At 38.8% G+C, this 24,046-nt stretch overlaps 1 protein-coding gene across 3 annotated transcripts in view; it reads left to right on the forward strand.

The window, feature by feature from the left end:
* The window catches only part of LOC120457663 (unconventional myosin-VIIa-like), a 419,197-nt gene that overhangs the window by 238,506 nt on the left and 156,645 nt on the right, over positions 1-24,046 (forward strand). For 2 of the 3 annotated variants that reach the window (XM_039645159.2, XM_039645160.2), the window contains exon 6: positions 2,484-2,628. In XM_039645159.2, coding sequence (XP_039501093.1) covers positions 2,484-2,628 — 145 coding nt within the window. Of the gene's footprint in view, positions 1-2,483; positions 2,629-14,582; positions 14,727-24,046 lie in introns of all 3 variants that reach the window. The other variant, XR_005617072.2, reaches the window with a different exon arrangement.

Genomic DNA, 24,046 nt, shown 5'->3' on the forward strand with positions numbered 1-24,046 from the left:
TGCAGTATGTCGAGACTTATGCCTTAAGTGAACTGCACGGTTTTAACTTTTTATTGTTTTATACAATAGTAGCGGTCGCACTTTTGATTTTAGTGGGCTACTGTTTTTGTTCACAGACTTCGAGACTTATGTCTTAGTGAACTGCACTGTGCGCCTTTTAATTGTATTACACCTTAGTGGAGGTCTCACTTCACGAAGCGGTCCACAAAATTAGGTCTTTAAATTAACTCCGATCGCACAGGTTCTTGTGCGGATACCGATTTTAGTCACTTTAAACGAACCGAAATCACTTTGTTGCGGCCAATTCGCGGGTACAATCAGAAAAGGTTACTTGTCAAAGAATAACGAGTTTACTAGGACTTTTTTCAGTATCCTACCGACTGCGCCAATAAACTTTTTTGGTGATAGATTTAATGAAAAAAAAAAATATTTTCCTTTTTATGATCTTTATTTGAATAAGTTTCACCAGAGGTCAGTTAAGAACTAATTTACAAAGGTATTCTTTCGGCCCAGCAAACCTTTTACAGAGGATTAACATAAGCCTTTTAAGTTCTACTTAGCTTTATATGTCAAGCTTAACAGATCATTAAGCTCGTTACCGTTAAGCGGTTCGTATCTTGGGGGAATGTTATTTATGAGGCTTTTGGAGAGTGAAGCTTTCCAAAAGATCGGCTTTAGGTTTTTTATATGAAGAGTGAATATGTCGTATGAAGAAATGAATATGTCACTATATATTCTTGATCAGGATCAATAGCCGAGTCGATCTGGTCATGTCCATCTGTCCGTCCGGCTGTCCGTCCGTATAAACCTCGAGATCTCAGGAACTACAAAAGCTAGTTGAGATTTGGCATACAAACTCCAGAGACATACACGCAGCGAAAGTTTGTCGATTCATGTTGCCACGCCCACTCTAACGCCCACAAACCGCCCAAAACTGCCACGCCCACACTTTTGAAAAATGTTTTGATAGTTTTTGATTTTTGTATTGATCTTGTAAAGTTCTATCGATTTGCCAAAAAACTTTTTGCCATGCCACTGGTTCCCGCCTAAAACTGCCACGCCCACACTTTTGAAAAATGTTTTGATATTTTTTCATTTTTGTATTGGTCTTGTAAATTTATATCGATTTGCCAAAAAACTTTTTGCCACGCCCACTCTAACGCCCACAAACCGCCCAAAACTGCCACGCCCACACTTTTAAAAAATGCTTTGATATTTTTTCATTTTTGTATTAGACTTGTAAACTTCTATCGATATGCCAAAAAACTTTTTGTCACACCCACTCTAACACCTACAAACCGCCAAAAACTGTCAATGTTGAAGTCTCTCCTTCGCACTTTAACTAGCTGAGTGACGGGTATCAGACGGGAAACTCGACTATAGCGTTCTCCTTGTTATACCCGTTACTCGTAGAGTAAAAAGGTATACTAGATTCGTTGAAAAGTATGTAACAGGCAGAAGGAAGCGTTTCCGACCATATAAAGTATATATATTCTTGATCAGGATCAATAGCCGAGTCGATCTGGCCATGTCCGTCTGTCCGTCCGTCTGTCCGTCTGTCTGTCCGTCCGTATGAACGCTGAGATCTCAGGAACTACAAAAGCTAGAAAGTTGAGATTCGGCATACAGACTCCAGAGACATAGATGCAGCGCAAGTTTGTCGATTCATGTTGCCACGCCCACTTTAACGCCCACAAACCGCCCAAAACTGCCACGACCACACTTTTAAAAAATGTTTTGATATTTTTTCATTTTTGTATGTCTTGTTAATTTCTATCGACTTGCCAAAAAACTTTTTACCACGCCCACTATAACGCCTACAAACCGCCAAAAACTGTGTTTAAGACTCTCCTCCCTTCCACTAGCTGAGTAAAATAAACGGGTATCAGATAGTCGGGGAACTCGACTATAGCGTTCTCTCTTGTTTTTTTTTAAATTTTGTTAGTCTTGTAAATTACTTTCGAATTTCCCAAAATTGGGCCCACAAACCGCCAATAACTGTCAGTGTCGAAGAGCCTCCTTCGCACTTGAATATAAAATAATTTTTTTACTTCTTATCTTATCATCTCTTATATTACTTATGAATGATTTAGGGATAACTTATAAAGTATTACAATTACGATACCCAATTTTATCTACCTAAGCTGGAAATGATTAAAATCAATTTGAGAAATATATTTAGAATTTATAATATATACGAGAATTTAAATTTGAATATATTTATTTTTTATCTGAATTCATAACTTCTGATTGATCTTTATTTGTCATAGTTAATTCACTTGCCAACAGAATTTACTGAATGTTTTGAAATAATTATTTTTATTATAATTATAAAATAATTAAATAATTAATTTAAAAAGTCTGATGCAAAATATATGGTTGCATCTTACATTTAAAAATGTTTCCAGTTTGCCATTTTGAAAATATTCTAATTGCCATAAATATTTTATTAAAGTCTTATTTTTCCATGGTACTACCTATAGGCGTGTGTAATTTCCGGTGAATCTGGAGCTGGAAAAACAGAGACTACAAAATTTATACTGCAGTACTTATGCACAGTTACTTCGAACGTTTCCTCCTGGGTACAGCAGCAGATTTTGGAAGCCAACACTATTTTGGAAGCATTTGGTAAATTAACCTTTTCAACTAAAACTACTCTTTTAATTTTAAATTTAATTTATCAGCATTACTACTCTTAATTGGCGAACGTTTCTCATTGACGCTGCAGGACATTTTACTTGATCTGCATGCGAATCTTCGATACGTTTTTAATAGATACAAATAGAATGCTTTAAATTATTTTTGCCGACTGTATAAGATCAATTCTTAGGTTAGGTTAGGTTTTACCGGCCGTCGGTCCGACGCACTTAGACCATTAGAGGTCCATTGTGATACCGTGTACGTTTTCCCCTTTGCCCGTCGAGGTTCGTGTGAAGTTAGCAGTTTCCCCAGCCAGAGGCGCTAGTGAATTTTTGTATCCGACGTGGATCGGTGTCGGACAGGTCGGACGTGTCTATCAGGCTGAGCAAGTACACTGGTAGGCACAATTATTTTGACAAAATGTTCTTTCGTGTTCCTCAGTTCTCTTTGATCAGCTTGAACTAAAATTCTTCCTGCTTTTTTTATATGCTATTATTAATATGCTATTTATGAACTTTTGCGCACTCTTTGAACGCTGCTGATAAAAGAGTTCTGAGGAACACGAAAGAACATTTTGTCAAAATAATTGTGCCTACCAGTGTATTTTCGCTTGCAGTGCTGGGTAGAGGTATAGTAGATGTTCTACCGTTTCTTCCACTTCTTCGCCCCTACAGCTGCGGCAGAAATCGTTATCAGGGCATTTAGTCTTCTGGCATGGGTGCCTATCAACCAATGCCCTGTGCTGACTCATAGCAGTGCTGAGGTTTGCTCTGGTCAACCTTAAAAGTTTTGACGTTTTTTTTTAGCTTATTTTTGGAGTGCAGTAGTCTGTCCTGGAGGGGACTATTTGTATGTGTTTTAGGATACATGAGAAACCCGCTTCATGTGGGTTCCACTGCTTGGTATCTCTAAGCCTGATTGCCGCTACTGTAGGCTGTTCCATGCCAGCTAGTTCTGGGCTTGAGAGGTTGAGTATGGCATTTAGGGCTTCGTTTAGGGTGGTGCTTAAAGCACTGCTGATGCAGAGTGCCGCGGCTCTTTTCATCTTTGCTAGCATTTTTATCCTGGATTGCTTTTTCAGGGCCGGCCACCATACCACGACCCCATACAGTATAATTGGTCTGACGATGGCCGTATATATCCAGTTTAATATATAGGGTGTCATACCCTATTTCTTGCACGTGAAGAGTGCTATTGAAGCTTTTTTGTATTTGTCTGTGAGGTTCAAGTTCCAGTTTGGTTTCCTGCCAAGTGTTACGCCCAGGTCTTTGAAGGGGCCTCGTGGTGTACTGGATAGCGCAACTACCTGCTAACCACGGGGTCGTGGGTTCAAACCCCACCCATGACGAGAGCATGGCCATACAAAAACTTCCTCTCTGAAATGCTTTTCTAACTATTAGAAAGTATTCTTCCACATAATAAATGACTATTACAAAAATTTTCGGCAACTTCCACTTGCCCCAACGCCCCACCCCCCTCCTCACTACATGGGAGAAAAACGGGGGCTCCCACATAGTACCACCCTGTGTTTTTCTGCGAACAGCAACAACACCCAGCAGGGCGAGCGCGGTACCAGACTGGTAGTGGGGAAACAACAACATCAGATAGCAATCTAGTCTTATACAGTGGCAACAGTGACGGCAGCAGATATGAAGTGGGAATTTTCGTTCGTTCCCGAGAGAAATAAAAGGAATTAAAAAAAACAAAAAAAAGGGGGGGTATATTATACTTCCTAGTGAAGAGAACTAGCTCGGTCTTTGAGGGGTTACTTCCTAGTCCGTTCATTTTTGTCCAGATGGACAAAACACAGAGTTGTTCGCTCATATTATCGCATAGCGTTTGGGGGTATTTACCTGTGAAGATAATAGCAACGTTGTCCGCTGTATTATCCGATTTCCCTTTCTTGCAGGCGTGTTGCGTGTCTGTGATGAGACTTGGATTGAGAGTTGATCTCAGATGCAGGCCGATGATTCTTTCAAGGGTCTTTAGTAGGAAGGATTATTAGTCTGTCAATTCGTCTGAAATCCTTGGGGGTCGTTTGTGATGGTTTCTCTGCTTTGGGGATGAAGAAAATTCGGGACTCTAGCCACAATTGCGGTAGGTGTCCAAGAAGTAGAGAACTTTTTAAAATTGTCTAGAGGCCAGTTTATGGCTATATTTCCCGCAAGTTGGATTTGTGCGGGTATGATTTTGTCGGGACCTCCAGATTTGAATGGTTTAAAACTGTGAATGGCCCAATGGGTCTATGCATTTGTGTTTGTACTTTCCCATTGTGTGTGTGGTGGGCGTTTGCGTCACAGCCTACTAGGAGGCCTATGTTTCCTTTTTCGCTGTCTTGTACCAGTCTTCTTACCATCCGGCGGTTCTTGCCTTTCGTAGGCCATGTACGATGACAGCACTCGGAATGGAGATTGCTGACTCTCCACAGTGGCTGCCGCATCGCTATAATTATGGAGCAGAAAAATGCTAAGGTGCTTTTTGGCTCGTCATCCCAGGCGATCACCTTGACGCTGCTTTGGAACCATTCCACTTCTTTGCAGACAGGAGGAGGCCAGGTTCTTTGGCTAGAATTTCGAAGCTAGGGCTGCTTCCACGCACTTCCACTTATTACATGGAATCCTGCCACTCGGGTCGTTTCTGTCGACCACGCCCAGGACAATGCGGTTTTTTTCGATCCCCGCAAAGGATCGCCCCGGCTGTACGCGTTGCCGCTTTGCCGAGGGGTCGGAAGGAACATCCTGGGAGCGCTCCCTCTTAGGTGGAGGTCGCTTTCTGACCTCTGTGGGCTTGGGTGGCTTTGGGACTTTGGCAATACGGTTCTTGCCCACTCCACCTTCTTCAGCCATTCAGCAGAAGAAGCCGTTTTCGATTTCTCCTGGCTGCGTAGGATTTGCCCTGCAGATCGTTTTTCTGCGTAAGTGAATTTGCCGTTACCGGTTGCCACTGAGTGCTTGCCGTCCTTGGCTGCGCCTGAAGGGGGCATCATGGCACTAGGGCCTGGAGATGTTCCAATGGCGACGGCTTTTGGCGGCTTGCACTCAGTCGCCTCAGACTTGAGGCGTGGTTCACCCGAACCCGATCCTGTGTTGGAGGCCAGGCAGGTGGGCTCACTCGACAACTTCGCTGCCTTGAAGGTTGTTCGGGCAGACTCAGTCGTCACTGCCGTTTGGGTAGGTTTTTTGGGAGATCCTGACTCCTTTTTGTTTCTGTTTATTGACCCCATGTGATTCCCACGAGTTGCGAAGAAAAGGAGGGTCCACCCGGGCAGAGATCCGCGACGCCTGGGTAAGGCTTCTTAGAACAGGGGGTCGCCATGTACCCTGAGCTCTCCGTTTGAGACTGAGTTATTTTGTGACCCGGCCCTCAGTCAAGCTGACTCTCGGCACGGGTCTGTAAAAAAAAATGCAAAAAAATGAGGCTATCTGCAGATTTTTGGCATAATATATTTCGTTTTTCAGTAATTATGATACCACAGGCAGTCGAGTGTCTACCAGACACGGGGGTGTTTACAAGACACACTGGTGTTTACGAGACATAAATGAGTGTTTTTGCCACTCATCCCTTTTTGGGCACTTGCCTTTTTCTGCCTGTTTGCCTTCTCTACTCTTCGTTATGAGTGGAGAGTGATCGGCTAGTAAGCGGTTCTGCTGTTCGCTCTGCAATAGTATCTCAAATTATTTTCTCTTTTAACCTATGCTTAGGCACATCGATGCAAAATGACCGCGACATTAACTACTACTACTACTAACTATTATAAAATATAATATATGAATTTTAAATGTCTACTTTTATTCCTCGTCTTATTAAAAATAGCTACAAAATTATTCAACATTTGGACACCCCGTCGTGGTGTGTGCCTAAACAAAACCTAATGCAATCCGAAACAACTTTTTAAGCTTTAAATTTAATTAAATCGCTGTTGCTGCTGAGCGCGTTGGCTGAGCAATAAACATTTTTCTGCAGTTGGTTACGAAGATTACATATATGTACATAAGGAGTTATTTTTGTTAGGGAAGCAGTCGCTAATTATACCCCTTAATTATACTCTATACTAGACTCACCCGTTACTCACCTAGTAGAAATGCGAGGGAGAAATTTCCACAATGACTTTTTTTGGAGATTTGTGGGCGTTAGAGTGGGCGTGGCAAAAGGACTTTTGGCAAATCGAAAACAAAATTTAAAAGAGTATCAAAAATTTGAAAAAATATGGCGTTGGCGTGCCAGTTTTGGGCGGTTTGTGGGCGTTAGAACTGGCGTGGCAAAAAGTTTTTTGGCATATCGATAGAAATTTACAATGCAAAACTAATGAAAAAATGTTTTGGGCGGTTTGTGGGCGTTAGAGTGGGCGTGGCAACATGAATCGACAAACTTGCGCTGCGTCTATGTCTCTGGAGTCTGTATGCATAATATTAACTTATGTAGTTCCTGAGATCTCAGCGTTCATACGGACTGACAGATGGACAGACGGACGGACAGACGGACATGGCCAGATCGACTCTGCTATTGATCCTGATCAACAATATTTATACTTTATATGGTCGGAAACGCCATACATACTTTTCAACGAATCTAGTAAACCCTTTTACTCTACGCTGAAAACTCATTGCGGCCATGTTGTTTGAGTGACAGATGTAGTGTGTTATATTCATTCCGTCCTCCCAAAACACCATGGCAGGTTACAGTGTCGAGCAGCACGTGCAAAACATAAAATTGTTTTATGAAAATGGGTTTTCAGTTCGAGCACTGTTCCCAGCACTTTGCCCGTTTTACGGTCGCGATGATCGTACTGCCGAGTCGACTATCCGTGTGCAGTAGACTAATCTTATACTCTTAATATTGTAAACCGAAGTAGTCAGTAGTAGCAGTTGCGATGCCCATAGTGCAAAACGCTGTTCTCGCTCGAATTTATCTGTACGGCGCACATTCCTTCTTATCTTTGTTATCTACCTTCATTAAGACAGCATTCGGCTTTCTGTCCCGCCAATTGTCACTTCTTCGTTTTTCGGCAAAGACTTACCTTGTGCATTCGATATAGCTCTTGGTCGGCCCTAGCTGGCGGTATAATTAACCAAATAAATAGTATCGGAAAATAGACAAAACTTTCTTCGGCTATTTATTATTCGCAACAGCTATTAAAAAAGCTCAATAGCTAAACAATGGCTATGTCAACAAGCAAAATTGCCATATTTGGGACAAGACCAATCCACAAGTGACTGTCTGGTGCGGATTTTATGCGCCAGGAGTCATTGAAAATTGGACTGGAATAAAAAACCCTTCAATAATATATAATATATATATAATACAAACTATATAAATAAAAAAGCCATCAAATCTCTGCGGTGGGACATTAAACAAAGATCAACCGGAACCATCTAAGACAGCAAACTGAGAGCAAAGAGTGGACCAACCGACTTGGAGTATTGGAAGATAACGATAAGGATCTAATCCCAGCATTGATTACCGCAACATCAAGAAGCCAAAGACCGCTCGAATACACATCCAAAAGAAAAGCTTGAATACTTTTGTAAGCAAATTAATTGAACCCGTTGGAAATGACAACTTCCACATAATGCACACCAAAAACATGCATCATCTACCAAACAGAAGTCCAAGTTAAAACCGAAGAGAGCGTTAGGTCTATTGCAAAATATTTTAACGAAAATAACAAAATTGTGGAAAGTGCCAACTAAAATTTAGCAAAGGCCTTTAAGTCGTTCTTAAAGGTAAAGAGCCTGAAGTAGCACCTGCTGATATTACGCAGGTATTAAATGATAAGGGTTTCAAGACGAAAATTGTCATTAACATCCTGAACGAAGACGAAAACCACAACCTCTGTTTAAGTTCGAATTGGAACCTGCCAATAAAGCTATTAGATAAAACGAAGTGCACCCTTAAATGTGACTTTCACACACTTTCTGAAATCGAGACTAACAGAACCTCACAAAAACTCTACGAGCTGCGCAAACAAGTTCAACACCGGATCCCCCATCATCGACGCAACATCAACACAGTATTAAAACCGTGATGCATACTCTGCAACAGCATATGTCGTTCATGCGGACTACCAAGAAAGACCATATGAGGAACCAAAATTTAATCATGGAGATGATAACATCACAAATATCCAAATAATCAATGGCTGCATTGTCATTGACGAATGCCTTAGAAATATCTCAATTCCTTTATGACAATCATATTGACGTCATGCTTCTTCCGCAAACAAGATGTACTTCCGATAAAATTAGCTAAATACAACTTTCAAATAAACGTCTTTTTTATTTTACCCAGCAAAAAGCGGAACCAGTACCCTGATTAGAAATCGCATTAAACACATCTACCAAAGCGAGTTGCAAACAGCTACTTTCAGACCACTTCAGATCCAGCTGCCCGCATATCTACACCCAAACCAGAAAGTGCTTCTCGCAGCTCTAGGGTGACAAACCTAGACACCAAGCGGCTCGTTCTTTGAAAATAACGTATGCGACTGGAGTGACATCTTCATAGATCGCCAATTGCAAAGCCAAGATTAAAAAGTGCTTTACGTAAACTCACTAAACTGAAGCAAGAAGATATATACTTTGCTATAAAGATCAACTATCAACAGAAAGCAGGAAAGCTCATCCAAGATTAAGCACATTAAGTCCCAGGTGGATGGGACCGAAGCTATAAAGAGAGATCTACTACATTGGCAACGTACCTTCTACATCGAATCCTGCTTCAAGTTAATTTGTATTACCGACGGTAGCAAACGACGACCAAGCCTCGACCAATCGAATTTCGAACCAACGAAATAGCAAATATTACTATATTAAGAATTAACTTAATCCTTGTAAAGGATTATAATGTACTGTTCTTTTATTTTTTTTCTTAAAGTTGATTGAGTGGTGAAATTTTCGCTAAATATCGCTTGTTGCTTATCGAGGCTAACTGTTTTTGTTGCCAAAAACGGCCATTTTGGCCGTTGGGACCGAACTCGCAGTATTGGTAGTTGGTTTAATTATTGGTGGTGAGTTTGCTGCAGAAATTTTAGTACTGCTTGTTGTTGGAGCTTCATTCAGCGAAGCCGGCGGTGATGGGGTTTGGCATTGGTAACTCCATGATGCGGGAGTTGGGGTGAGCAGAGAGGGTGAGCAAGAGCTGGCTCTCTTGCTGTCGACGGTCAGTAGAGTCGAGTTGCTCTTTGTCGACTTCTGATGTTGATCTATATCTCTAGTTGAGAAATAGGAGTAGCAAGCATTTCTTGGGTTGACGGAGCTTCTACGCTCATTCTTTTGATCGCTGCTCATTTTTTCGAGCTTGTTATGCGTGGCACTTATTTGTTTAAATTAAATTCAATTAAATTAAATCAAATTTTGAATTTAATTTTGAAATTACGAGCCCAACGTTCGCACCTCAGCACTGGTCTTACAGTTGATGTGGCAACGCCACTCGCTCATGATCGCCCTCCGAGATAAGTTGGCAGCGCTGTCAGCTGTTTTATCAGCTGCAAAAATTGCAAACTTATATATTTTGCTAACCACCTGAAACACGCGGTCATTCAGCACGCCTAGGTTACGCGCAGAACTATGGCACAAGTCCACCGTTTGTTTTTTCAGATTTGCCGCTAACACTGTTCAGCACAACCACGTTAACACGAGATTTTCGCGCAGCGCTATCGAAAGACGTCCGCTTTCACGAATGTGTAGACTTTGTCGCGAGGAAGCTTTCCAAGGAAGCGTTTCCGACCATATAAAGTATATATATTCTTGATCAGGATCAATAGCCGAGTCGATTTGGTCATGTCCGTCTGTCCGTCCGTCTGTCCGTCTCTCCGTCCGTCTGTCTGTCCGTATGAACGTCGAGATCTCAGGAACTACAAAAGCTAGAAAGTTGAGATTAAGCATACAGACTCCAGGAACATAGACGCAGCGCAAGTTTGTCGAATCATGCTGCCCACTCTAACGCCCACAAACCGCCCAAAACTGCCACACCCACACTTTTGAAAAATGTTTTTATATTTTTTTCATTTTTGTATTGGTGTTGTAAATTTCTATCGTTTTTAAAAAAAAACTTTTTGCCACGCCCACTCTAACGCCCACAAACCGCCCAAAGCTGCCACGCCCACACTTTTGAAAAATGTTTTGATATTTTTTCATTTTTGTATTAGTCTTGTAAATTTCAATCGATTTGCCAAAAAACTTTTTGCCACGCCCACTCTAACGCCCACAAACCGCCAAAAACTGTCAGTTTAGAAGACCTCCTTCGCACTTCCACTGAGTAACGGGTATCAGATAGTCGGGGAACTCGACTATAGCGTTCTCTCTTGTTTTATTTATGTATGGACTGTCCAATTTATAGGGTATAATATTTATATGTATTTGTTGGTACATGTTCACATAAGCAAGTGTAAATATAAAGAAAATAATAAGATCACTTACCCCAAATCCATCCTATGGGCCCAGAAGAATTGTGGTTGGGATTTAATTATATTAATTTAATTGGCTGAAACAAAAAATTTACACTTGTGAGTAGCTGGAATATACGGGAACGACGGTTTTTTAACGGTTTTATGATTGTATGATATTTTTATATATACGTATACACGACCCTATAACCAGTTTGTTTATATTACCTTCCCAGAAAATTGAGGACACAGTAAGGTGCATAGCCTTGAACAGAAATCTCACCCCCACCCTTGCGATCATCCTTATGACTGCTTGTGCGCGAAGAAGTGCAATTGTAATTTTGAGAGTTTTTATGAAAAGTCGTATGACACCCAATTTGTAAAAGTTTTTTTTTAGAGAGGGATCCCCATAGCATATACCGAATCGGCGGTTTTGGCCTGTTTTAGGGTAGTAGTGGGAATATACGGGAGCGGCGGTTCGGGAGCGGCGGTGCTTAGCGGAGACACGAACCTACGATTAGTCAAGCCGCATTTAGTTGGATAAGTGCAATTCTTATTGGAACATTCTTGTTAGAACACTTATTAGGTTTCAGGAAAATCCTGTTAGAAGGATTGTGTCTAAACGGTGTATACGAAAAATGAGCTAGAGAGATCACTTTTGGTGTTGAGTGTAATTTTACGTATTGATTTTACTTCCTTGAGTAGATATTTATGTCTAGAAGAGTTCCTTATAATTTTAAATAGGTTTGAGAGAAAACTTTACATTTGTGTTCCTCAGCGCCAAGCGCGGAGACTGCTGTGAAGACGCTCGCTCCCGTATATTCCCACTACTACCCGAAAACAGGCCAAAACCGCCGATTCGGTATATGCTATGGGGATCCCTCTCTAAAAAAAAAAACTTTTGCAAATTGGGTGTCATTGGAAAGGATTTTTCAAGCCCTTTCCAATGGTATGCTTTTCACGATTCTGAAATTAAAAATACGACTTTTCATAAAAACTCTCAAAATTACAATTGCACTTCTTCGCGCACAAGCAATCTTGGAAGGGGGTGTACCTGCGCGCACAAGCAGTCATAAGGATAATCGCAAGGGTGGGGGTGAGATTTCTGTTCAAGGCTATGCACCTTACTGTGTCCTCAATTTTCTGGGAAGGTAACTGGTGGTTGGATTATTAGTAGAGAAATATTTAGAAATATCAAACAAACTGGTTATAGGGTCGTGTATACGTATATATAAAAAACAAGAGAGAACGCTATAGTCGAGTTCCCCGACTATCTGATACCCGTTACTCAGCTAGTGTAAGTGCGAAGGACAGTTTTTGGCGGTTTGTGGGCGTTAGAGTGGGCGTGGCCAAAAGTTTTTTTGCAAATCGATAGAAATTTACAAGACCAATACAAAAATGAAAAAATATTAAAACATTTTTCAAAAATGTGGGCGTGGCAGTTTTGGGCGGTTTGTGGGCGTTAGAGTGGGCGTGGCAACCTGAATCGACAAACTTGCGCTGCGTCTATGTCCCTGGAGTCTGTATACTTAATCTCAACTTTCTAGCTTTTGTAGTTCCTGAGATCTCGACGTTCATACGGACAGACGGACAGACAGACGGACGGACAGACGGACATGGCCAGATCGACTCGGCTACTGATCCTGATCAAGAATATATATACTTTATATGGTCGGAAACGCTTCCTTCTGCCTGTTACATACTTTTCAACGAATCTAGTATACCCTTTTACTCTACGAGTAACGGGTATAATCATATAATCATAAAACCGTTAAAAACCGTCGGTCCCGTATATTCCAGCTACTCTTGTGCCTACATACATACATACCCATGTGTGGTATATTGCCAAATAAAATGCCATGTCTAACTAAAAGAACTTAATAAATAATAAAGATAATGATTGGCAGTCGCCTACAAAAGGTGTAATGAACAAAATAGAAAAATAAAAATAAGCAACAAACAAGAAAATTATAAAAAAATTTAATGGAAATAAAAACCAAAAGTATGAAAATTTACAGTAAACTATTTCTTTGTTTTGTTCCTATTTTCTTCAATTTTTGTTTTTAATATTCATGATACTTCTGTTTTTAATTCATTCTGCCTGATTTTTAATCTTGTAAAATGCTTATTAGTTAATAATGTGTAACTGTGATTTATGTGTATGGCATTGTGTAATTTTGGTAATCACTGTTTATGTATGTTGAATTTTGTGTAAATGCTTTAATAATAGTTTTGCACTGTAGATGTAGATGTAGAATATAGGTTATAGATGTAAGTGTAGAATATAGATGTAGAGTTAGGTTATAGATGTATTTTTTTTCCTTTTCCCAGCTTTGGTAGGGCGAGTCAGCGAGGTTATGCGTTCGCTGCTCGCCAGGATTTTTTTGTTTTGTATTTTTCCAAATAAGGTGTGCAGATCTGTGGGTGTGCCGTTCGTTGTCGGGACAGAACCCCGATCTAATGCACGGTGGAGTCCTATCCGCAGACACGTGCAGTCTAACAGCCGGGGTAATCCGCTGGCCGACGCAATGTGTACGCTTGATTTGCCTTGGACTTAAAAATATAGAGCACAATACTTTTTGCCTTTTTTTTTTTCAAAGACCAAACGACCACGTTTTTTTAAGTTATTATTTTATGCAGATTTCACATCTGCTCTTCGCGAATGCCAAAATAGTAAAAAACGTTATAAGAACTTTGAGTTTTTTGTCAGAGTTGAAATAGGAGTGGTCTAATATTGACTCCGAATTATCGAGATAGAAATTGAACGTTTTCGGAGTTAGCGTATTTTTCAAAAAAAATTGTTAGTTTATTTTTTTCTTTTATACAATTGAAAGGAATTTACATTAAAGGATCCAAATGGGAAGACTTTACTTGATAGTTGATAATTTCAAACTGAATCTTTATTTTCTGTCCTAGCTTAGGTAGCTAACATGAAATTTACATATTCTTATCTTATCTCTAACTAGACCAATGCAGTGGCCATCTGTTCCCCAGATGTGGAAAACTGTCTCAAGTGCAGGAATTTTCCACTGCACGATATTCCTTGTCTTCAAGGAAATTCTACGTGACCGCTTGCATCTTCATTTAAGGGATGAAACCCACGCAGGAGTTCGTTGTTTTTCCCAGATATCTATATCCTAACGATAAGGCGTTGTTTAGATAAGGCATTGCTGCAGCGTTTTACTAGCAGTACATACATTTCTTATGTAAATTCTTTTATATATATTCATGTTCGTCTGAACATTCTGCCAAGGGCCAGCAAAAGTAGATGTATATTTAAATTAGTTGCATTATAAAAATAGTTGACTTTATTTATTTTATTCGATGTAATTTATTTTGCAACCAATATTTTTGTAAAGGCCCGAGTTACTTGGTTTATTATCTTTTGTTTTTAATTTTAGTTTATTATTTTCTTATTTTAAATTATATTAAATTTTAATATATTTCAAACATTTCTGCTTTAATCTCTTATTCATTTTATCTTTTCGAATTAACGATAAGTGAACTGTATTTTTGTCTATATATATTTTCTTAATATTTTTATTGTTTATATCAACAGCTTACACTAGTGACAATGGACCTGCGAAGGTTATTGCTTGCAATCTTTGTTGAATAGCACATTATCGTATAAAATATATTATTTATACTACCATTATTATTAAAGCAATAATTAATCCAGCATGTCCGGAAATATGATGGAAATGTAAGTCCTTTAATTTCTGATGATGCTCCTTCATATATTTAATTTCATTATTTAATCGTTCAAATTCTGCAGCATGATTTAATAAGTATAATTTTAGCGGATCCCAAATAATCTTCGGTACTTCACTAACCTCCCCTATAAAAGGCATTGATAGCCATTCTTCGCTTTCGGACGATTGAATATTATGGTGGGCAACTAGAACTTTATCGTCGGTTCTAGCCTTACAATATGGCGAAATGCTTAGAACTCAATTGAAGAGCCTGTACATTGCAGACGGGCTTTGGAATTTACCGGAACCTTAAACAACCAACTGCTTTTCCTCTCCAACTCTACCCAGTAACTTTTAGAGTCGACTGGTGTTTTATAGATGCAGTTTGCCGCTCTATTTGGCTTTAGAGGCATTATCATTCGCAGAATTCCAGGGCCAACTTCCTTTGCATATTCTCTTATTTAGTTGCCATTTCTGACATTGATTTAGAGTGGCTTCCGTCATTATGTGATAGGAATCTATTTCAAAATTATAAATTAAATATTCGGCAGTTGTATGCACTATTATTATCTGATCTTCATTACGTATTTGCACTGGAATGAGTCTAAACAATTTAGATGGATGCCTACTAAACAGAGGCATTTTTACACTAATTATTAATTTGTTGTCGATAAATAAACCTCTGGCTGTTAACAACGTATACACCTCCTTAAGTTCCGTACCTGACCGTTTTCCTTGAATTACTACCGTCTCCGAAAGACTCTGCTGAATTTTGGCAATTTCCTTTTTGGAATTTCCTTTATAATACCTGCATGAACTTTTTCGCCTTCTTCTATCAATGAGTGCAGCTGTTTCGAAACCATAAAGAATTTTATCGATTCCTTATAAACATAACAATTTTCTTTAAGAACTTCGGTCATGTTTTCAATTCTTATTTGCATTCTACTAAAATTTGCGTTAACATCTTCGGTGGTTCTTTTTAATAAATTGGTAGTTAAATCAACCACTGATGTTTGTTTTTTTATTAGGTTATCAAGGTTGTTCTGATTATCTAATAAATTCTTCATGTTTTCTTCTAATTGCTCCCTATCATCCTCATCCATTATACCAAATAAAATATGATACAAAGATCCCATAAATTCGAATGGGGCACGCTTGCTTCTGGATCTATTCTGCATCATAAACAATTTATTGTTTTCTTCAAGTTCCGATAACTGATCTTTCATATTATCTAAGACTTGACTACATTGTTCTTTAAAGCTATGAAGCCTTTCACAAACTTTTCTCATTCCTCTTATAAGCGCATTACCTTTTGTAATCATTCTAAAATATGGATCCATTTTATAATAGATCACCAAATTCCAAGAAGTACTGACAATCTCAACATCTTCTAGAGGATCTAAATATATTGTTGAGGTCTTATTTATATTCTCTTTTGAATATTTTGGTGTTATATTGCGCTATATATATGTTATATATAATACGCTAGAAAATTGACAGCTTAATATAAACAACACCATTGTCATGATAATCCCAATCGTCTTTTTGGCTCAGGGTCAGCCTAATTTTTTTCAACAGAACTTATACTTTCTAAAGGACAAATTTTTGTAATGGGTCTGGAGATAAATCCCTCCTGCATTTTTACCTTAGCCACTCGGATACTATCATCCTTCCCTGTATGGACTTTTTCCACCATTCCTAAAGGCCATCTTGCTGGATGACAATTATCATCCTTCAACAAAACTATTTGCCCTTCTTCTAGGAATTTGCCTTCTTAGGAATTTCTCTTTTCCATTTATTTCTTTACTGGAGCGTATGCAAATATTCATTCTTCCATTTTACCCAGAAATCTTTCCTCATTCTTTGGATAAGTCTCCACCTATCAAAATTTCCGATTCTTTCATCTTTCATTGATTCGACTATTTCTAAAAATGCGTCAGAAATTAGAACGCTTACCATTTCTAAATGTATGGCTTTGGTTGCCATACAAACAAATACGGCAACGTATCCTTTAAATGTTTTTTATCCGCGATTTTTTGAACCCCTAACATAATAAGGACCTGCGTAATCTAATCCCGTATTTAAAAATGGAAATGACAGAGTAACCCTATATCTTGGCAAATTACCCATTATTTGATGAGCCGTGTTTTGCATGTACCTTGCGCACATCACACATTCTCTTAAATATTTTTTCAGTGAATTTTTTAAACCAAAAATCCAATATTTTCTTTGGAGGTAATTTCGCATTAGGGTTATCCCACCATGCATAATTTTGTTAAGTAACCTTTTTCTAAAATAATCGGATGCTTAATTTCAAACTCTGCATTTGAGTTTTGCAGTCTTACTTCTACTCTCAGAATCCCATCCTTGTCTAAAAATGGATTCAATGACAATATTTTATTATTTGTCTTAATTTCCTTATTGCTTTTCAGACACTTAATCTCTTGCCTTAATTGATATTCTTGTTGTTTCCTAAAATTCCTCATTTTTTCTTCCGGAGAACTTCTCTATAAAATATATTTATATTTTTGGTCATTATTATTTATTTTTATTTGTCGGTAAATTTTTTCAATGTCTGCCGAAACTACAAATTCCCATTTTCTCCATTTGACAACAATGTCAAAAATATCTTTTTTAACTCGTGGCCCAACCCACATTATGTCGTTTTATTATTAGTGGTTTTTGCTGAAGCATCAAAAACTAGTCTTAATTTGGTCGTGAGGCTTGAATCTCTAATAACAGCCTGGTGCGGCAAGAAATATTTACCTTCATTATTCACCTCAACCATGTGTCCTAAATCCATGTATTCTTTCATAAATTTAGTGTAGTCAACCTGTAGTTTTTCATTTCTTTGTAGTTTTTTCTCCAGATTCATGTAACGAGCTATGGCTTGTTTCTTTGAATCTCCTAAGGTGACATCCTCCTTGAATGGAATTGACACAATGTATCGCCCATCTGAAGCCTTTCTTGTAGTTTTAATAAATTCATTTTCACAGATTTCAGACTCGATATCATTTTTTTCCTCTTCTTTAACTAAATCTTCTAAATCTTCTAAATCTTTTAATTCTATTGTTGTGGCTACAATGGTTTCTTTTCCCTTGGATTTTTTACATCCAGAAACTATCCACCCGAAATCAGTTACATACAGACTCCAGAGACATAGACGCAGCGCAAGTTTGTCGATTTATGTTGCCACGCCCACTATAACGCCCACAAACCGCCCAAAACTGCCACGCTCACACTTTTGAAAAATGTTTTGATATTTTTTCATTTTTGTCTTGTAAATTTCTATCGATTTGGCACTCTTACGCCCACAAGCCGCCCAAAGCTGCCACGCCCAAACTTTTAAAAAATGTTTTGAAATTTTTTCATTTTTGTATTGGTCTTGTAAATTTCTATCGATTTGCCAAAAAACTTTTTGCCACGCCCACTCTAACATCCAAATACCGCCGAAAGCTGCCACGCCCACACTTTTGAAAAATGTTTTGAAATTTTTTCATTTTTGTATTGGTCTTGTAAATTTCTATCGATTTGCCAAAAAACTTTTTGCCACGCCCACTCTAACGCCCACAAACCGCCCAAAGCTGCCACGCCCACACTTTTGAAAAATGTTTTGAAATTTTCTCATTTTTGTATTGGTCTTGTAAATTTCTATCGATTTGCCAAAAAACTTTTTGCACAACAAACCGCACAAAGCTGCCACGCCCACACTTTAGAAAAATGTTTTGATATTTTTTATTTTTTGTATAAGTCTTGTAAATTTCTATCGATTTGCCAAAATACTTTTTGCCACGCCCACTCTAACTCCCAAAAACCGCCAAAAACTGTCAGTGTTGAAGATACTCCACTTATTTCTGTCTGTCAACGAAATTTTTTCAATTTCAGAATCTGTGCAGATTCTTCTGAAGTGATTGTGCTTTGTGAACCACTATCAATCAAAGCTCTTAGTTTTTTAAAACCTCCATTCCTCGACTTCACTTGAACCAAAGCCGTGGCTAACAAGGCTTGACCTGCTGTTCTACACGTATTCACTTTTTCTGGATTATGACCTGAAAAGTGAAGCAACGTGTGGTGAGGTCTTTGAAAATTATCCTTTTATTTTCAAACCTCTTGGAACTCTCAAGTGGGTTCGTAATTCTCTCAAGAGCCAAGGCTTCTCCTTTTAATGCTGACTTCAGATAATTAATTTTGAGTGAAGGACTAAGATCCTCCCTCGTATGAATAAGCTCTGTGAACAGCTCATTAAAAAGATCCCATTTTTTGGAATCACCAAAAAAAGTGGGTATCTGGATTTTAGGCAGGGTTGGTAACTCCTCTGCCTTTACAACCGTCGACATTTCAGCTTTGTTGTTTGCTCCACTGAGTCGACTATTTATGGCTGCTAAAATATTCTGCCTGTCAAATTCAAGTTCGCTAATTTCTTCATCATATAGCGAACTTTCAAAATAAGTATTAACCTGTTCTATCAGGTTATATATTTTGTTCCAAAGGAACTCTATTTTGTTTTTCCTTTTTTGAAGGAAATCTGGACTACTGTCTATAATTTTTGACGTATCTTCTAGGTATACCCTAAATTGACCAACATTAGTACGGAACGCCTGCTCTATTTTTAAAGTGTTAACTTAGCTCTTGTGACATACCCTCTGTTCTTTGAATACCCTTCTTCTCCGGGCTTGAAATGGTGACTGGGTGCTCAACGGAACTACTACTTTTTTCAGTTTTAATTTTAATTTGTGCTAAGACCATCATTATTAGGTCATACTGCTTTGAATTAAAATATTCATGATCGACAACGCCGATCTTTATAAAATTGCTTTGATCAGCAATAAAGCATTTTTGAAGCTCCTCTAAGCTTACTAAATCGGAATCTGACGATGTTGGTTTTGCTTCAAACTTCCCAATTTCCAAATTAATTTCGGACTGCTTCTTTAAAAATTGTATGCTTTTTTCCGACATCACTATGAATTTTTATAAACATTTTTTTTTATTTTAATGGTAGGTATAAGAATTTTATTTGGATGAGCTTGATTTGAAAAGTTTTTAATTTTAATAATAATCTGTTTGTTGTTTTAATAAGAAAAAAATTCTTAGGAGTAATAGAATGGAAATAAGTAATGTTCAGCTTATCTTTTTGCGTCCTTTTTGATGTTGGTGCGTTGCTCTGTTGTTGGTGATTCTGTTCTTGTTGCTGCTGCTGTTGTTGTTGCTGCCACTGACGTCGCCGCTGTCGTTTTAACTGCTGCTGTTGTTGGCGATGATCTTCTCACAGGCAACGGGTCTCCCTTTTTTTATCTCGACGTCGAATTTTTTTTTTTTTGACAATTTTTTTTTTTGTATTCCAGTCAGAAGAGGCATTTATTTAGCACTCTTTTTCTCCACTAATGCTCTAATGGCATTTAAACTGCACTTAATTAATAAGCTGCTCATTTATAATGCTCTATGGCATTTGTTATTGGCACTTTTTCTTTTTATTTCTATGCACTTTTTACTTTCACAGTTGCTGATGTATGGCCTCAAGCACGCCTTACCACAAATTATTATGGTAAACACAACAACCTTTAGTTATTAAAATACTATAAGGTGTTTGTTTTAATTTAAAATATAAAAGATTCTTTTGTATCTTTATACCCGTTACTCGTAGAGTAAAAGGGTATACTAGATTCGTTGAAAAGTATGTAACAGGCAGAAGGAAGCGTTTCCGACCATATAAAGTATATATATTTTTGATCAGGATCAATAGCCGAGTCGATCTGGCCATGTCCGTCTGTCCGTCCGTCTGTCCGTCTGTCCGTCCGTATGAACGTCGAGATCTCAGGAACTACAAAAACTAGAAAGTTGAGATTAAGCATACAGACTCCAGAGACATAGACGCAGCGCAAGTTTGTCGATTCAGGTTGCCACGCCCACTCTAACGCCCACAAACCGCCCAAAACTGCGACGCCCACACTTTTGAAAAATGTTTTGAAATTTTTTCATTTTTGTATTAGTCTTGTAATTTTCTATCGATTTACCAAAAAACTTTTTGCCACGCCCACTGTAACGCCTTCAAACCGCCCAAAGCTGCTACGCCCACACTTTTGAAAAATATTTTGATATTTTTTCATTTTTATATTGGTCTTGTACATTTCTATCGACTTGCCAAAAAACTTTCTGCCACGCCCACTATAACGCCTACAAACCGCCAAAAATTGTGTTTAAGACTCTCCTTCTCCCTTCCACTAGCTGAGTAACGGGTATCAGATAGTCGGGGAACTCGACTATAGCGTTCTCTCTTGTTTTTTTTATATACTCTGTCCCTTACCATATAGGGGGAAACAAGAGTTAATTATATTCGCTACCTTTAGCTGCAAGATAAAGTTAGCAATGCTTAAAGGAGCTGGCCTTTCTCTGAGTCCCTTACCATATAGGGGAAAACTGCAGAGTTTTTCGAAGTTAAATTTCTTCGAAGGCTTGATTGACCAAATGTAAAGGATTCAAATGAGAAGACTTTACTTGTAAGTTGATAATTTGAAACTGAATCTTTATTTTCTAAGTCCGAGCTTAGTTAGCTAACATGAAATTTACATATTCTAATCTTATCTCTAACTAGACCAATGCAGTGGCCATCTGTTCCCCAGATGTGGAAAACTACTTAAGACAGTTTGCCACTGCAGGACAGGAATTTTCCACGGCACGATATTCCTTATCTTCAAGAAAATGCTACGTGACCGCTTGCATCTTTATTTAAGGGATGAAACTTACGCAGGAGTTCGTTGTTTATCCCAGATATCTATATCCTAACGCTAAGGCGTTGTTTATTTTTAAAAAAGGCATTGCTGCAGCGTTTCACAAGCTGTACATACATTTCTTCATTTTATATATATGTTCGTCTGAACAATCCTATTAAATGATTATTGGGCTTTAATACTGTGCTATATGTACACTTTTCCTTCACTTTAACTCTATAAAAAATCCAGAGAGAACGCAATAGCCGAGTTCCCCGACTATTGAATACCCGAACATAACAATTTAAAAAAAAATCTATAAAAATAATTTTCAAAAGTGTTTGAGTGGCAGCTTTGGGCGGATTGCGGGGGTTAAAGTAGTATACTGTGCGGCACTCTTCGGCCACTACTCGATCCTCTTATTACTTGAATTCCGCACTTGGTTTGGAAGTCACTGCTGTTAATTTGTCTTTGCTGGTACTTACAAAAATACACTATTGAGGGTGCGGGATGCTGGATACAATCTTTACTAATTTCAATATTGCCAAAAATACCAAAAACACTGCGATAAAATCAAGGGTATCATATTGGCTGTATTGCTTTGGACTCCTTGCCGCGACTCGAGACTTCTTTTACATCTCTTTGGATTGTAGTTCTTCCTTCAGAAGTATTCCTTTTGCCGGCCCTTGATCCTTCCAGTTTAAGACCCTGGGAATCCCGGGATTTCGATTGGATCCTCTTGACACTTAACTTTTTACCGAAGTCCTTGGCTCTTCAGACAGTCTTCACCCGAGTATGACACCGCCCGAGAATAAACCTCCCGAGAATTTACCTCCCGAGAATTTACCTCCCGATAGAGCTTGGTCATCCGTCTTATAGGCCAAGTGTTCCCAACTAGTAGTTATATTTCCCCTATTTTGGGAGTCAATACCCTGCAGGTAAACTGTGCCATTTACTGAAGTAGAATTTCCCTGTGACCGATTACGGCCGCTGAACTGGTCATCGGACACTCGTTTATTGCCGAACTGAATTTTCTTTGTTGCATTCCGTCTGACTCTGGCTTCGACCTACTCCTATAGCCACGAGTACCATACTTTGCCGACTGCGCAAGCCGGGCTATGTGTATTTATGTATAGCCATACGTTATAGGTTATGATCTGTTTTCCAAAAATGCTTCTGCCACTTTTCCAATACAATCGCACTAGCACCGGTATCCAGTAGTGCCATTATCTCTTCTCCATCAACCATAGTTTTGGCAAAGTATCTTTATCTTGTTGTGCGCTCATATTCGTGTACACGACTATCTGTCTAAGGCGTCGGTATTCGGTTCTATTTTTATAATGTTCTGCGGGCGTCGCGTGCAATGTTATCCTCTTCCTCGGCGCCTATAAAAAAGCGCTCTTGTGACAATGCACATTCCTGATCCCGTTGTTCTAGATTCTCAAATGATGGTTAAATCTGCTTGAGCAAACCATGTCTCCTGTTGGACTCGCTCCTGTTTCCCGGCTTGCGTAAAAATTCTTAACCACGGACATCATCGGGAATACTCCTTTGCACGTCTGACCGCTGGATTTCATTTATGGGTTTACTTCGGTTTTCCATGGGTTTTCTACCATCGATCCACTCTGAACCCTTCTTTTTTAAGCTCTACCAGTGATCTTATTGGGGACGTCAACAGTAAACCACCCAATTGGGAGCTCATGTTATCTTAAGAGTTCTACAAATGCATCCTTGAGTTCCAATTTAAAGTGCAAGTAGTGCATATCGGAGACATAGTCGCTGAAGGATTCGTAATATCCATGCTTTCTTTATTTCCCACAATTCTTCGACGGCCACATCCGGTTGTGAAAAGGCTCGCAAGCGAATAGTAGTTGGAATCATAACCCTCTGCTCTATCATTCATTAATGAAAAATTAATCTAATCATAAATTCCTCATACAAGCAGACTATAAATTTCAATAAAGACTGGACGACAGTCCACGCGGAATAGAAAACTTTCAATGGTCATGACGCAGACGGTTCTATCGAATTTTAAATTTCATTTATCCAGTCAATATTGTATGTGCTCATTGGAGCTTAAGCAATCCTGTCAAGTATTTTTTAGGTGCTATATAATTTGCTTATTGTCATAGTTCTAAGACAGATTGCAAAATAAATAAATAAAAAAAAAATAAAAAAAATGTATCCAGTCGAACTGCTTTTGAAACTGGAAATTAAAAAGTTAGACTTCGGTATAGTTCCTGATCAAACGGGTGTTTGGTTTCAGCTTTAATAAATTGCGAAGGTCTAAGTTGAGGTGGTTCCGTTCGTCTGTGATTCCTTCATCGGTGCATCTGGTTATTAAAGTACACTTGCTACGGGTTTCTGGAAGGTCCAGGCGTTAGTGCCGGTTCAAAGCCTACAAGTCTGCCCGTTTATCTCTAGTTTTGTCTTTTGTCTGGTAGGACAGAACCAAATCCATCAATTCTCTTTCTCGTCTGCCGGCAGCCTCCGACCTGTCTTACAAGCATATTACGGCGACTCCTTGGTTGACCTAGTGGTCCATTGCGGAACTATCTATGTCGGTCGAGTTTTCTAACTGCCTTGGCTGGTTCTTAAAGTTTTCCAAGCTCTCTCTATGGAGTACC

This window comes from Drosophila santomea, unplaced genomic scaffold (genome assembly GCF_016746245.2).
Source record: "Drosophila santomea strain STO CAGO 1482 unplaced genomic scaffold, Prin_Dsan_1.1 Segkk6_quiver_pilon_scaf, whole genome shotgun sequence".
Lineage (NCBI taxonomy): Eukaryota > Metazoa > Arthropoda > Insecta > Diptera > Drosophilidae > Drosophila > Drosophila santomea.